Source organism: Oenanthe melanoleuca, chromosome 5, assembly GCF_029582105.1.
Source record: "Oenanthe melanoleuca isolate GR-GAL-2019-014 chromosome 5, OMel1.0, whole genome shotgun sequence".
Lineage (NCBI taxonomy): Eukaryota > Metazoa > Chordata > Aves > Passeriformes > Muscicapidae > Oenanthe > Oenanthe melanoleuca.
The window spans coordinates 46,720,496-46,734,230 of NC_079339.1; the positions used below are offsets into that span (position 1 = coordinate 46,720,496).

Consider the following 13,735-nt stretch of genomic DNA (forward strand, 5'->3'; position numbering starts at 1 on the left):
ATCAGCCTAGGATTTGTACACACACCCTGGCAGACATAGCACTACCTACTCTCAAATACTTAAAAAAAAAGTCATAAAACTATAGGTTTGCTTAACCCAAGTAATATATAATTCTTCTACAGGGAGTAATAGACAGCATGGCACAAACTCAACTTTGGTCTAAAAGAAATAAAAATATCTCCCCACTAGTCTCCAAAGCTATCTTCTAAAGATACCACAAACACCTGCTGTATTTTAAAGGCATTTCATATCACTGAAATTCTTCGCCACTATTTCCCTTTCAATTTACAGATCAGGGTTCAGCAGGTAACTTGCAAAAGGTTGATTTATAAAGTTATCTTCTTCCTAAAGGAAAATATGTCCAGCTCTGACAAGGACAATTACTGAAGCACTAAAGCAGAGCCTCAGATGACCTTGTTTGGGTTCAATGAGCACAATACAAGCAACAGTGCTCATGCAAACTGTGCTCCCTAGTTAAAATCTGAATTTCTTTAGTCCCCATTTTTACCCATTCCATATTCCTAGGTCATGTTTCAACAGTTATATAGCCACCTTAAACCCACACTTCAGGGAAGGGATCTCAGCAGCCCCAGTTCAGCAAACATTTTGGGGCTGCAAAAGCTGATATCATGTCTTGAGCGCCAGCCACACTCCCAGCTCCCAACAGACTCTATTAACTTCACCGACTGTCCCTTATCTCCAGCCCTCCTGGTGCACACCACAGCAGGGATATTCTGGCCTCCTTTCTCCTGCCTTACATCAAGGAGTTCCTCATCCTGGCCTGCTGCTCACAAAACAATTTATCAGGCTTTATTTCATTGCACTGGAGGGGAGGCGTGGGCTTGCTCTGCAGAAAAGCGCGGGAACGGGCTGATCTTGGCATCCTTCTCCAGCTGGGTGCTGCCAGAACACTCAGCTCTCCTGCAGCAGGCCACTGACTTCTACTTCCCCTCTCACTAGCCTTCAAGTCCTTGACATTTCAAGACACTTGATATCTTTAACACTTCTATGTGTCTGTCTAATGCAAAGCAGAAAATGAGTGCAAAAGTTATTAGGAGCCCAAAAGACACACTGCCTGTCACAACCTATCACTACATTATGATATAAAAGTAACCTTGTAAAAATCTTACCAAAATCCTGGGAAATCTGGTAAAAAGGGTAGGTAAAAGTCTGTGGTGATTCCATCAAGGTTCCCTGGTGGGTTCCCAGCATGGCAACCACAATCCAGCCTGGCCTCCACTGGGTTAGAACAGCAATTCAGCACGGCTGGCAGCACGAGCGAGTCTGGCACGAAGAGAAACCAGAGGCTTCCTCCTTACTAATGCAGGAGGAAGCACAGGACTTCCTCTCTGCCTCCTCCCGTGCTGCAAGAGTGAAAGAGGAGATGGCAATCCAAAGCTATATCAGTGCAGAAAAAAAAAATAAAAAAAAAGAAAGAAAAGAAACCCAGAGCAGGGCATGCTGCCACTGTTTAAAAGGTAGGTGAGATTTAAATAGCAATAATCCCCAGAAACTATCTAGTTCAGGTCATCAACTAACAAGCTGGTTAATACCTGTAAGGATTAATGCTTGAAATTATTATGCCTGACAGATATTTGCTGAATGGGAACTAGTCAAGAATACACAGGATGAAGACCAGCAAGAAGTGCAAACAGGTACATCAGAGCTGAGATTTTAAAAATCATTAACTCATGCTTTAACATCATAATAATTTTCCTTATTTTCCACTTCTCATTTTACTCTCAAGGTCTCTAGCAGGAAATTCCCTTCACAGACTGACACACTAATCTAGATTCTGCTCTCAGTTACAATCATGCAAGACAAAAAGGAGGTTAGGTGATACTTCCAGGAAATACCTCTGCTGCACAATTTGGCTGAATGGAATATACTTTGTAGGCATTAGCTGTCCCTCACAAGGGAGCACATGATGAATTCTCCTCTCCTAATTCCCCAAAACTGCTGGAAAATATAAAGCAGCATTCTCCCTTGATTAATTAAGATCCTGCTGGGTACACCTGCTTTTAGACATTCAGTAAAACCCACTGGTTTGGTCTATCTACCCCACTACCATTTGCATCATCCTAATGGTGTAGATCTAACACACTCCAGGACCAAAACAGGTGCCACTTACTCAAGTTGGTGTAAAACCAAAGCAAGTCCATAAGGCCAACAGTCTCTCAATCTTTCTATTTGCTGTATGTCATACCTTATACTACACTGAGCAGCATTTCTAGAATTACAACCAATATGGATGAGAAGTGGAGTAATCAGTGAAAGCAAAACATGGGGGAAAACATTGGTCTACCTCCAAATTAGAAGCTACAGACAAAAACAAAATTAAAACTGTGAGCTTCTCCACCCATTTTGGAATCAGACAGCACAAGCAAAAAGCACAGGGAAAAACTAAGAGAGGAACAAAGATAGATGAAAACCTAGGTGGGAGAACAATAGTGGAATAGAAAATGTTTATCAAGCTAACCCTGTGAAGTTGCTAATACAGAGAATTAGCTGAAGACCAGTAGCCTCAGAGAGGCTGACCCCCACGTGCAGTGGTGACCTCACCATAGCCAACCAAACAGAATTTTGGTGATAAAAACCCCAAGGGGATAGAAGAGGAGGAGCATCTTAAGAATTAGCAATGCTGATTGTACCTCTAGAGAGGGTGATATAACAGCTGATATACCAGCTATTTTTCAACTGTCATGTTAGCCTTTTGCTAACATGAATAATCCTTAGAACTATATGACTATCTTAAAACACACCAGGATAAGTACATCTCAAAACACATAAGCATGCAGACTAAACTATACAATGCCTAGGGAATGTAAACTGGAGATTGGTCCACTTATCTGAAAGTCAAATCACAGTTGTTTTAGAATTGTGTTGTTTGAATGGGGGGTTTTAAATGCCTGTAAGTGAACCCCTTTCACTTTTCCCTTGTTCTCTCTCTCTTGTGGTATATCCATAGTAACTGCAAATTTGCCATAGTCCTGATAAAAAATTATATAAATATTTTTTAAAAAGCACTGAAACTAGCAGTACAGAGGAAGCTGAGCATACATGACTAACATCAGCTATGCACAGCAGCTTCTAAAACAAGGTAAGAGTCAGTGTCTTTGGATGACCAATCTAGAAGGCAAAGGAGCTCCCCTGGTGAGTACAGACAGCCACAAACTAGAGGCAGCAATGAGAGGATCAAACTAACAGTGAAAAATGTAGCATTCCCCACAAAACTTCCTGTAAGTTAGTATCACAACATATTTAAAATATATAAATACCACATTATCACTTGAGCATAATTCCCTGTAGAGCAAACTTGATTTTATATTCTTCCATATTTTTAAAGGAAACCAGTTCAGCAAAATATTCCAAATGTCACCACAACATTCGACCTGCCATTCTCTTCTTTCCCATACTCTTCTTTCAGTTTCAGTGAGGGATGAAATTGTTTTTCCCACTCTTCTGGCCAGCCATCATTTCTGCTATGGTAGTGGAAAGCATTTGAATGGCCCCTTCTTTGGGCTGACTTGTCTAAGTTCAAACATGGATTCAGTTACATCTGTAACTGTGGTAACATCTGCTGTAGCTGTAATTCCTGTAACACATCTGTTGGATGATCTTAGATCACCTGGCAGCCCGTGGGCACTGCAAAGGAAACATTTCTGCAAACCAATCCACTGTAAGTGATACTCTGGCCTCATTGCCCACTAACAGTCTGCATCTTCAGGCAGGCACTGATGTATTTGTCCTCTAACTGCTCAGGAGACAGATGTCATCACTCCAGCAGGGTTGCAAGGGTTATAAATTATAAAGTGTTGTCTGAGCTCTGACAGAGAGCTGTGAAACCTCTCAGATACAAAACAGAGCAGCAGTATAAAAATTTTTCTTCAACCATAGCAACTGTGTTATATATTCTTACTACTCTGCAGATCATATTTCTAACTATATTTTAGTTGTGAATTAGAACAACATTGGTATAAAGGGACTGTCAGTACAAGTGCTTCTCACCAAAGAATCTGGTTTGGAATTGCTGTGAAAGGAGTTTTCAGAAAAGAGACATCACATCAAGCACTTGGGTTGTGCTAAGCAGTGGGCTTGGAGGTGCTGGCAGGGATAGCACAGACAGGTGTCAAGCTCTTGATCTCTCTGGTTTTACACCGTTTCACTCTAAATAACGAATCCTTATGAAGAACCTATTCATTATGTACAGCCTAATGATTCAGGCGTCCCACCTGGCAAGTTGAGCATCTTAAAGGTCTGGCTTAGGTCATCATTATGCTCTATTCCATTCAGCAAGGAAAAACAACAACAAAAAAAGGACTTTGATTTTCCAGTTAGCATTAAAAGAAGCAAACAAACTCAGCCCACACACCAAACCAAACTCCGAAAAATGTCAGATCTGATCTGAGCAAGACTAAAAGTACCAAGAAGGGGGTTACCTGCTGATACAGTTGCTTAACTGAGAGAAACACCTATTGCAAATCCCCAAACTAAGGTGTAACCCGCTAGTAGCAACAACAGCACTTCACAAATACCAGTGATAGCTGACATAGGAAGGGCACTATAGAAAACAATCACCTGCAGAGCACTGAAGCACATCCAGGTAGATTCCTCAGCACTGACTAGCTACAACGATGCAACAATAAAGGACTTTAAAAAAAAAAAAAAGGGGGCTGTGACATTTTAAGTATTGAGATTAAACGTGTCGACATAATTACTTATAAAAATGGTTTTTATAAACATCTTCAGCTCTGTCATCAGACAGCAAATACTACTGCACTCTGCAGACCAGAATGACAGCACCAGCTCACCTCCATGATGAGGTATTCCCAGAATCACAGAATGGCTGAGCCATCTAATCCAACCTCCCTGCTAGGTCTGCGTCCCCCAGTAAAGAATGCTACTCAGGATTGTGTCCAGATGGCTTCTGAGCCCCTCCAGAGGAAACTCCACAGCCTCTCTAGGCAACCTATATTATCACAATATGCAATAGCTAGACATGCAAAGACACGAGGGGAGAAATAAAGTAACACTGAAGGAAAAAATACCTTTAAGGTTGCTGGTAGCTCCATCCGAAACAGGAATTTCTCTTGTAGAAGAAACAAACAAAACCAAAAACCAACCAAAAGAACACGTCCTCAAAACAAAGAAAAAAAACCAACAAAAAAACCCAAACAAACAAAAAAAATCTCAAACAAAGAAAAAAATCCAACCCAGAGACACTTGAATTATTTTCCTTTTTGTTAGGTTGCAGACATTTTCTGTAGATTGGCATTTCACACCAGCAGCACAACTAATGGAGTCAGCAGGTTTATAACCTGAGAAGACAAGGGAAAATCCCAGGTTCTGGTAAAGCCAAGGGCAATGCTGTCACAGAGCCAAGATTTCTACCCTGACTCCTGTGGACTTAAAGACAAGGTAACAAGCAAATTTTTCTTTGGGTGCTCTCTTAATCTGGAGATCTAAATTAATGCGCGTCTGTGGTGTTTACTGATCCCGTGTTATTAAAGTCTCACACTTCACACAAAGCCTGTGCTTAACCTGCTGCACCTATAGACCAATTCTGCTGACTTACAGAAGAAACATCACCTACATTTGCCAGCTGCTGTCATCTGCCACTCACATAACCACTACCAAAGACTCAAGTGCTCATACAAAGACTCTCCCATTAAGACAAGTCAGTCATCTAAGCTAAAAGAAATGCACAGCCTGGGGAAGGACTGACAGCTTCAGAACTGGCAGAAATTATTTATTTTATTTAGTCACAGAAACTTTAAGCCAGGAGTGTATTTTCTCACATGAAAATGCATGTGACTGACTTGAAGATGCAGTGGGTGCATCAGTGCTTGTACACTTTCCAGCTTCCTCAAACTCCTTCAGGCTGCACTGACAATGGGCTACAGAGCCTGGATAAAGACCAGCTGTTACATCTCTCAAACTGCTCCTCAGTCAAAAACAACATGTGTTTTTATGATACAATTGCTGCATTAAAATGGCAGGAAAGTAACACAAGCATATAATGCTTTAAGTCACATATAACTTCTATGTGAGATGGAGATAAAACACAGCCAAAAGTAAGCCCTACACTTTTTTCACTGTTTAATTTATTATTGTTGTGAGATGAGTGAGTAGGCGAGTCAGTGTGTGAGATAATCTTTTAGGCTGAAAACTCCAATCTTGGTTTTTAAATAAAACCAAGTACCCAGATCCATTGTGGGTGGTTTACTCTGTCGCACCTGTGGCACCCTCCCACCTGGTACCTACAACACAGCTGCCACACACATCAAGTGTATCCTACAGGATGTCACTGTCCCATTTCACAGATGAACACACTGGTGCTCTCAGCAGCATCTATCTTTCAAATGCAGCCTTTGACAGACCCAACAACACACAAAGCATCCAACATCACTGCTCCCATTTTAAACCTCTGACTGTACATGCTCCTTCAAGATCACAGAGCAAACTTGTGGCAGGCAAAGCTGCATTAAGGGAGGCTCAGACTGGACATTAGGAAGCACTTCCTGCCTAACAGGGTGGTCACACACTGCAGTAGGCCTCCTAGAGGGGTCAATGCCCCACGCCTGTCAGTGTTTGGGCCCTTAATAATGTGCTTTAACTTTTGCTCAGCCTCAAAGTGGCAGGCAGTTGCACCAGGTGATTGTTGTAGGTTCCTTCTATTCTTATTATAATCATAATGAACTGCAAGGAGAGCAGCATGAAGCCTTGTGTAAAGTGTGTCTAGGATTCCCTGGTGACAGGTACTATATCTACTATGTGTAACAGTGAGTTCCCAGCACAAGCAATGCCACGTGGGGCTCTCATTCATCTTGTGCTCCCAGGTATTACTGTCACGCTCCTCAAAAGGCTTTCTGCATAGCACAACTGTAACAGCAGCTACTTCACCCTTCAATGCCACTAAATAAACACTGATCAAGAACAAAACAAACAAACCACAGCTTGGTACCCAAATTCCAATCAAATTATAATCTCCTGGTTCTCCCCATTTCCTGCTATCTCTTAATTTCTTCCGTTTCTTCTTTGTATGCACCTCTTCAGTGACATCTCAAGGCTAAGACTGCCCTGTAATCCTCAGTCTGTTATAGTCAAAGCAGAAATTCCCTTGAAATTCCTTGATATGAAGGACTTTATATCAAGTCCATGTCTTTTATTTAAGTGTAACATAGCAAAGAAGCTTGTAACAGCAGAGACATTAAAAGTCAGTCCTGTCTAAGGAAAAGAAATGTTTCCACACCCCCTTGAAATCAGTGCACTTTCCTTGAAATACAATTAAGCTGTGTGCACCAACAGAGACATCAAAGATTGCTTATTAACCTGATGTGGGGTGTCAGTGAGAACCACCACCCCTGTCAGACCTACCTTTCTTTCCTCAAAACTGAGGTGGGGGCCACTTCAGATACCTGAAGTTAAATACCCCAGGGCTCTACTCTCTGAGTAGTTTTTCTGCAATTCAGGCAGTACCATCCTGTGATCAGCAATACAGGAGCATATGATAAGCAACAGTTCACACTACTTTAAGTCTTGAAGCAGTGAATCCACAGCAATGTCTAACAGACAGCATGTCCTTGCCCTCCACAAGGACTGACTTGGAGCTCCATCTCTGCAGGAGAGTATGTAAGGAGTAATCCTTACGTAAGGATCTCCACTTTCAGTTTAAAAGACTATTTCCTTAATACCTCAACTGCTATGCCCTCAACAAACACTGGAAAACAAACAAGAAGAGTAAACTTTCAAACAGAAGAACAGAGTGTTTAAGTTGATGCTGACAACACTGCAGCTAGTCATGGAAGTATAATAAGAAAAGTCTGCATATGTCAATATCAGCCTCAGGCAATAAATTGTATTTCAGACCAAAATGTAAGCAAAATTTAAGGCTGTGACATTTGCGCCCTATAACTAATCAATATCAGGCTGTTTTGAACTTTAAACACTGCATTTGATGGCAATTGATACCATGACACTTTTCAGTTTTTCTTGTGTCATTTCAGACTACTTTAACCAGTATTAACTAAAGGCACTGAATTCCTATCATTCAGTTGTCTGCAGAGCAGACTTACATGATCAAAAGAGACCCTGACCACCTGTTTTGCATGTTTTAATTTCACAGAATTGCAGCCTGAAGAAGCTGAGACATTACTGACTACCAGTAAGCACTACCCTAAAAGATATTTTCCTTCAAGACTAAGAGTATTCCACTTACAGCACTCCACAGCCAGTGAGAAGGTTTTCAGGCAAAGAGGTATTGAGGGACCTGGTATTTATTCCTGTTGATCTCAGGTGCCTGATACCTTTGTCTTCATATAGAAAATGTGGCAAGTAAAAAACTCCCTTGCCAGTTGCACCCTCTGTTAACACTCCCTGGGCTCTAGAATTTTTCCTGCTACAATATGGTTTTTTTCCTTTCACATGCCTGAGTTACCGGGATTCACACTTGCCCACAATCCTTCCATGGACATACACAACCCAGTTATAAGGGGACCCTTTCTAAGGACACCATTGCACCTGTCTGTATGGTAGAATAAGTTTGAGAGGACCCATCAAAGCTGTGCCACAAAAAATTTCATCTGCAACTGACAAGGATTAACAGTTAAGAAAACCCAAATCAAAACAGAAATCCAGTATCTTGTCATTGCTACAAATGATCTGGGATTTGTCCTGCCAGAACACATTCTTTTGAGTCAGGATGAATTATCACTGCTTTTGCTTGGTTTCATGGGAATTATGCTTATATAATGGCAGTCTTGAAACTGTTGGCCAATTTTGTCAAAATAAAATAAATCTAAAGACATTAGTGGAGATCATAGCCCTTCTGTACTTGTGCAAATGTGTGCCTAGCAGAACAAAGGCAGGAGTTGTACCCTGGAGATGCAGGGATGTAAAACAAAGCACTCTGTGACCAGGCCAGCTCAGGAAATCAGATCTACAGAGATGTTCCTTGGTTGATTAAAGTGTATTCTGAACTGTACCAAGACTTTCTGTTCCCATGTTGAAAATGCAATGTATCATATCAGTGTTACTTGAAGTTACTTTGAAGTTTTAAGGGAGATGCCACTTCAGGGGCATTTACTCAGAAAATTCTTCTCCCTTTCTCTTTACAGCTTTATTTGCACCAAACACATTATTGCCAAATGGAGGCTGTCAAATATGAATGTATCACTCAGTCACAGACTTGGGAAAACTAGCAAGTGTCTGATTTTAGACTTGCTTTTCCCTGTTGGCCTGCTTCTACAAAATTTGCAGGAACTTAATTACCTTCGAGCTGTTCTCCTTATGTCATACTTGGCTGAATTTGGGAAATGGCAAAGAAATATTACATAAGGGACACACACCAAGACTCATGTGTATACATATATTAAGTGATGGCAAAAAAACCCTTGTTCCCAACAGATGCCATTTACCTCTGTGAAGCTGCAATGCAGGTGTGGAGCATCCCTTCAGGCAGTGGAATTGCTCTCCAAAGTGATGTGCATGCAGCTACAGCCACATTCTGAGGCCAAGCATCCACAAGTGTATACAACAGCTTTGAGGATGATTTGTAAGCCACAGGTAAAGAGGAGGAGCACAAAAAATGGCTTATTCCCAAAGAAAAGCTAGACTCTTTTCAATGAGGTTAGTGCAGAGAGGCCACACAGAGGACACATGTGCCAGGAACAGACTTAGAGGTATGGTACCAGTCCTGACCAAGATGAGAGGGAAAGGAGGAGCAGTGAAATACAATTGAAGGGAAGAACTGGAACCATCAGAAGAAATACAAGGGAGGCAGGCACCACAACACCACACCCTGAATGGTAGCTAATTCTGTCTTCCTTGGGAACTTGAGGGGACTCCGGATCTGATGATTCACAAACAACATGGAAACAGCACTGGGTGTAGGGCAAAGCTGCTTTTATAGAGGGACCATCGGCATTGTCAGACTCCATTTCCTGACAACTAGTTTGTAGGGAACAATGTTGCTGTGACTCACCAAAAGATGTTTGTTTCTTTGTGGAACAAAAAGTCGCCACAAGATTGATTGCAATAAGTTACATCTCCTTGAGATCCAACTGGCTCACACATTTGGCAGCCAAAGAGACTGTGCCAAGCTGATGTGCATTTCAACAACTGCAGATTGAAACACTTTCAGGAAAAGAAGGAAAACAATTGAAGGCAACCAATCAGCTTTTAAAGTTTTGTGGCATTTTTAAAATTCTTTCCCCAGAAAACAAGCACTGCGTACAAAGATTTTCAGATGACATGCACCATGCCAAGGGCTGAAAATTAAGATCCAAAACTAGCAGCAAGGAAGTGGCAAGAGTAGCATAATGATTTTATTTTTCATTAATGATTCAAGACAGCTTGGCTTAGATTTGAGGCAAAGGAGAAGACAGGCATCTTTGCTCTGATGAACTTCCAAAATAAAGCAGTGTCTTGCAACCATAATTTTCACCATTAGTCATCATATGCATGCATAATTCCTGCATATTTCAGTCTGTTAACCTATTTGAGTAGATCTATTTCTACGAATAAAATTTTCCTGGACAAAGATCTGAACTCACACAAGGCGAAGCCATTAAGGATGTGCGAATAAAAGAGACGGCAGAAAACAGCGCATGAGAAACCAAAGCCTTAGTATACCTTGGGGTGTGGGGGAACTTTATATACGAAGTTACACAGAATGTTAGTTGCTCATATAATAGAAAAACTGGGAAACTTTCTAACTGTTTAGGAAGATGTTCTGGGTTGGTGAGACAAAGTCAAACCCCCTTACAGGGAATCAGAGCCAAGCTAGGATGTATCCAATAGGTTTGAAGGGGAGAGAAGCGGAAAGAGAGAAGAGGAACAAGGACCTTGCAAACCGCAGCAGAGTCCTGGCAGGGGGGACCTACAGATTAAGAAATGTGACAGTAACGCTGAGCAACCGGCTTTGGCAAGAGCCTGACATCTATCTGAGGAAGAAAAGTTGCAGAATGCAGCTAAGTGCTGAAGCAGGCTGGCACTCGTTCGCAGATGCGGTTTTCTGAAGGAAGCTAAATAAAAGGCTTTATCCGTTTAACACACATTACTTAGAGAGATAGGCTGCAGCTACCGCAGCTACGATATTACTGGTTCGGGCGCACACGGGGCTGTCCTGGCAAGGACAAGGCGCGCCGGCGGTGCCGCTACCCCGTTACACGGGACCGCCGGTCCCGGCCGCCTTCTGCGGTGCCCCAGCGCGCCGAGCAACAGGAGGCGGCTCTGCAGCCGGGCGGGCTGACAGCGAGCGGGACGGGACAGACAGACGGGACGGGACAGGACAGGACAGATAGCATGGAACGGACGGGACGGGACAGACGGGACGGTGCAGTGCCAGGCGCCGCCGCCCCCCCGCAGCCCCTCACCGGCAGCAGGCCCCGAGCAGCGCAGCAGGGCCCGTCCCACTCACCGCCGCGCCGCCGCCGCCTCCCCCGCGGGCAGCCCCAGGGCCGCGCTGCCGCTCCCGCCGCGCTGCCGCCCGGGCTCCGGCTCACCCTCAGCCTCGGCGGGGCCGCCCGGCCCCGGCCCCGGCGCTGCGGGCTGCGGGGCGGCGCGGAGGGCCCGCCCTGGGCGGCGCGGCCCGGCCCGGCGGGCGGTGTTATGTAACCCGGCCCGCCCTGCCAGCGCCCCGAGCCCCCGCCGCGGGCGGCGCGGCCGGCTGTCCTCGCCCGGTGCGCACCCGCACTCTGCTGTTCTTAGCGGGGTAAAATGCTGCAGGAGAGGAGAGGCTGAGTTTCTCACAGTACCGTGTTCCGGGCGCTCGGAGCGCGGGGAGTCACCGAACAGCAGGCGACAAGCCCCGGGCGATCCTCGCACGTGCCGCTAGCTCCGGCGGTCCGTGCCAACGCGTGGGGAAGTCTCTTACGGTTCTTTTGAACGGCCAGCAAGCAGACAGGCTGCCTGCACCCAGCAGTCACACGTGCACGAAACATGCCCAGCTCATCACTGGCAGCGCCAACAGGAATTCATTTGGATGCATGAAGTGATATTTTGGGAAAAAAAATCAACGAAAACTTAGGAAACAAAACCTGTTTCCACTATAGTACTGATTCAGTCTACTGTGTGCGCTCAATTATGGGAAAAAATCAGAAGCAAAAGGAGCAGCAGCGGAGGTGCTTTGCCGGCCACAGCGTCGGTTCTGCAGCCCCGCAAGAGAAGCCAGAGTCATTCACATCTTGTGCTCCAGCTGCAGCCTCAGAAAGTTGTAATCATAGGAGAGCCTGTGTGCTGAGCCACTGGGAGGGAAGGAGGAAAGAATGAACAGCTTCTTCATATTTGAACAACAATATAATGTAAACAAACCGAATGAGCATGTGAAATCTTGTATTTCATAAAGCACTAAGCCATCCTCGTTGGCAGGGGTTTGTATTGCTGCCCTCTGCTGCTGGGAAGCTGGGCGGTTCATCTGCCTAACGAGCAGAAAAACGGGCTATTTATGATAAAAATCTCTGATTACACATAACAGTTCTGTGGCCAAGAGCCTCGAGATACACAATTTAAAAGTGCAGAAAGGGTGAGCTCCCCAGTTCTGCGAGAGGCAGGGGATGACAGCTCTCTAAGGCCGGGTGGGTTGGCTGACTCACACCAACAGTGTTCTCTGGGCCCTCCTGGGCTCACTTCTGCCCACAGCCAGCAGGGTGATCTGCCATCCACGTGCCAACACTCTTACTGGAATAGCTCTGTATTTATATTGCTCCCAAAGAATCATGAATCCCTATCCCTCACCAGCAGTGGAAAAGGTCACAGGAAATTTTGTCAGGACTTCATGGGAAAGAGTGCACTTTTACAGCAGATGCTGATCTTGAAGCTCTGAGTGCCCACAGTATATACTGTAGTGCTACAATTTGGGGTGATTATGACCTTTTAAATTGTCACTGAGAGGGCAACTGAATGCTGTAATCCCTTTATGTTTCTGGGCAAGCCCTTCATCTAACTTGGAAAATAATTTATTCGCTAGTTTGGCTTTGACAGGTTTACTTGGAGGAAGTTCATAAAGACAGTGTATAAAACTGAATCTATTCCTATGCAACTGCCCTTGCCCATGGTAATTCAGAGCTGACTATCTCTCAATGACCTTTGGAATAGTGTGAGGAAATGGATACAATCCAAAAGGGTTGCACTCCAAAGGAATGTGTCTAGAATAGGTAGATGACAGAGAATATAAAGTCTTACTTGTGAATTTGCCTTAAGAAAGCAGGCTCAGTTATCATGGTGAGTAGATGAACTACTGTTACTGACAGTGATTAATTCCTTAGGAAACCACCCCCTAGGAAATTGCTTTGCATACCTAGACCTTTTAAACCCCTTGTATTCAGAAAGCTTGCTGGTGGGGGACAATACATTACTGTATCTAAAAATTGCTTGAATTAAGCTCCTCTTCTGCATTTCCCCATGTGGAGGCTTTCATGGCTCTGATTCTACTCCCTCAAACAGCTTGTACATGCTGAGTTAGAAAAATCCCTACACACAGGCAAGCAGCAGGCATTAAGTAAATGAGCATTCAGTGCATTACCCAAACAATAAAAAGCTGCCCACAAACCACACCTAAATGACAAAGGAGAGGTTAGAGTGACTGCAAGCAGTGTGGAAGGGTGGAGGGGCTTCTGAAAAGGAAACAGCAGCCCTAGCTCTCTTTGGAAGAAAGGAATATATTTTTAGAAGCAGTTAGCCCAGCTATAAAGCAAACCACAAGTATTTAGTCAGTGAATATATAGCATTTTCAGGC

General features: G+C 43.9%; 1 protein-coding gene across 3 annotated transcripts in view; it reads right to left on the bottom strand.

Annotated features, from left to right (window-relative positions):
- The window catches only part of SYNE3 (spectrin repeat containing nuclear envelope family member 3), a 61,644-nt gene extending 50,091 nt beyond the window's left edge, over positions 1-11,553 (bottom strand). The window contains exon 1 of one of the 3 annotated variants that reach the window (XM_056492136.1): positions 11,420-11,553. Coding sequence is in view for 1 of the 3 variants with exons in the window: in XM_056492135.1 (XP_056348110.1) it covers positions 1,131-1,212 (82 nt within the window). In the remaining 2 variants the exon portion in view is untranslated. Of the gene's footprint in view, positions 1-1,130; positions 1,307-9,982; positions 10,117-11,419 lie in introns of those variants that run through there. The other 2 variants (XM_056492138.1, XM_056492135.1) reach the window with 2 other exon arrangements.
- Positions 11,554-13,735: the final 2,182 nt, after the last annotated feature.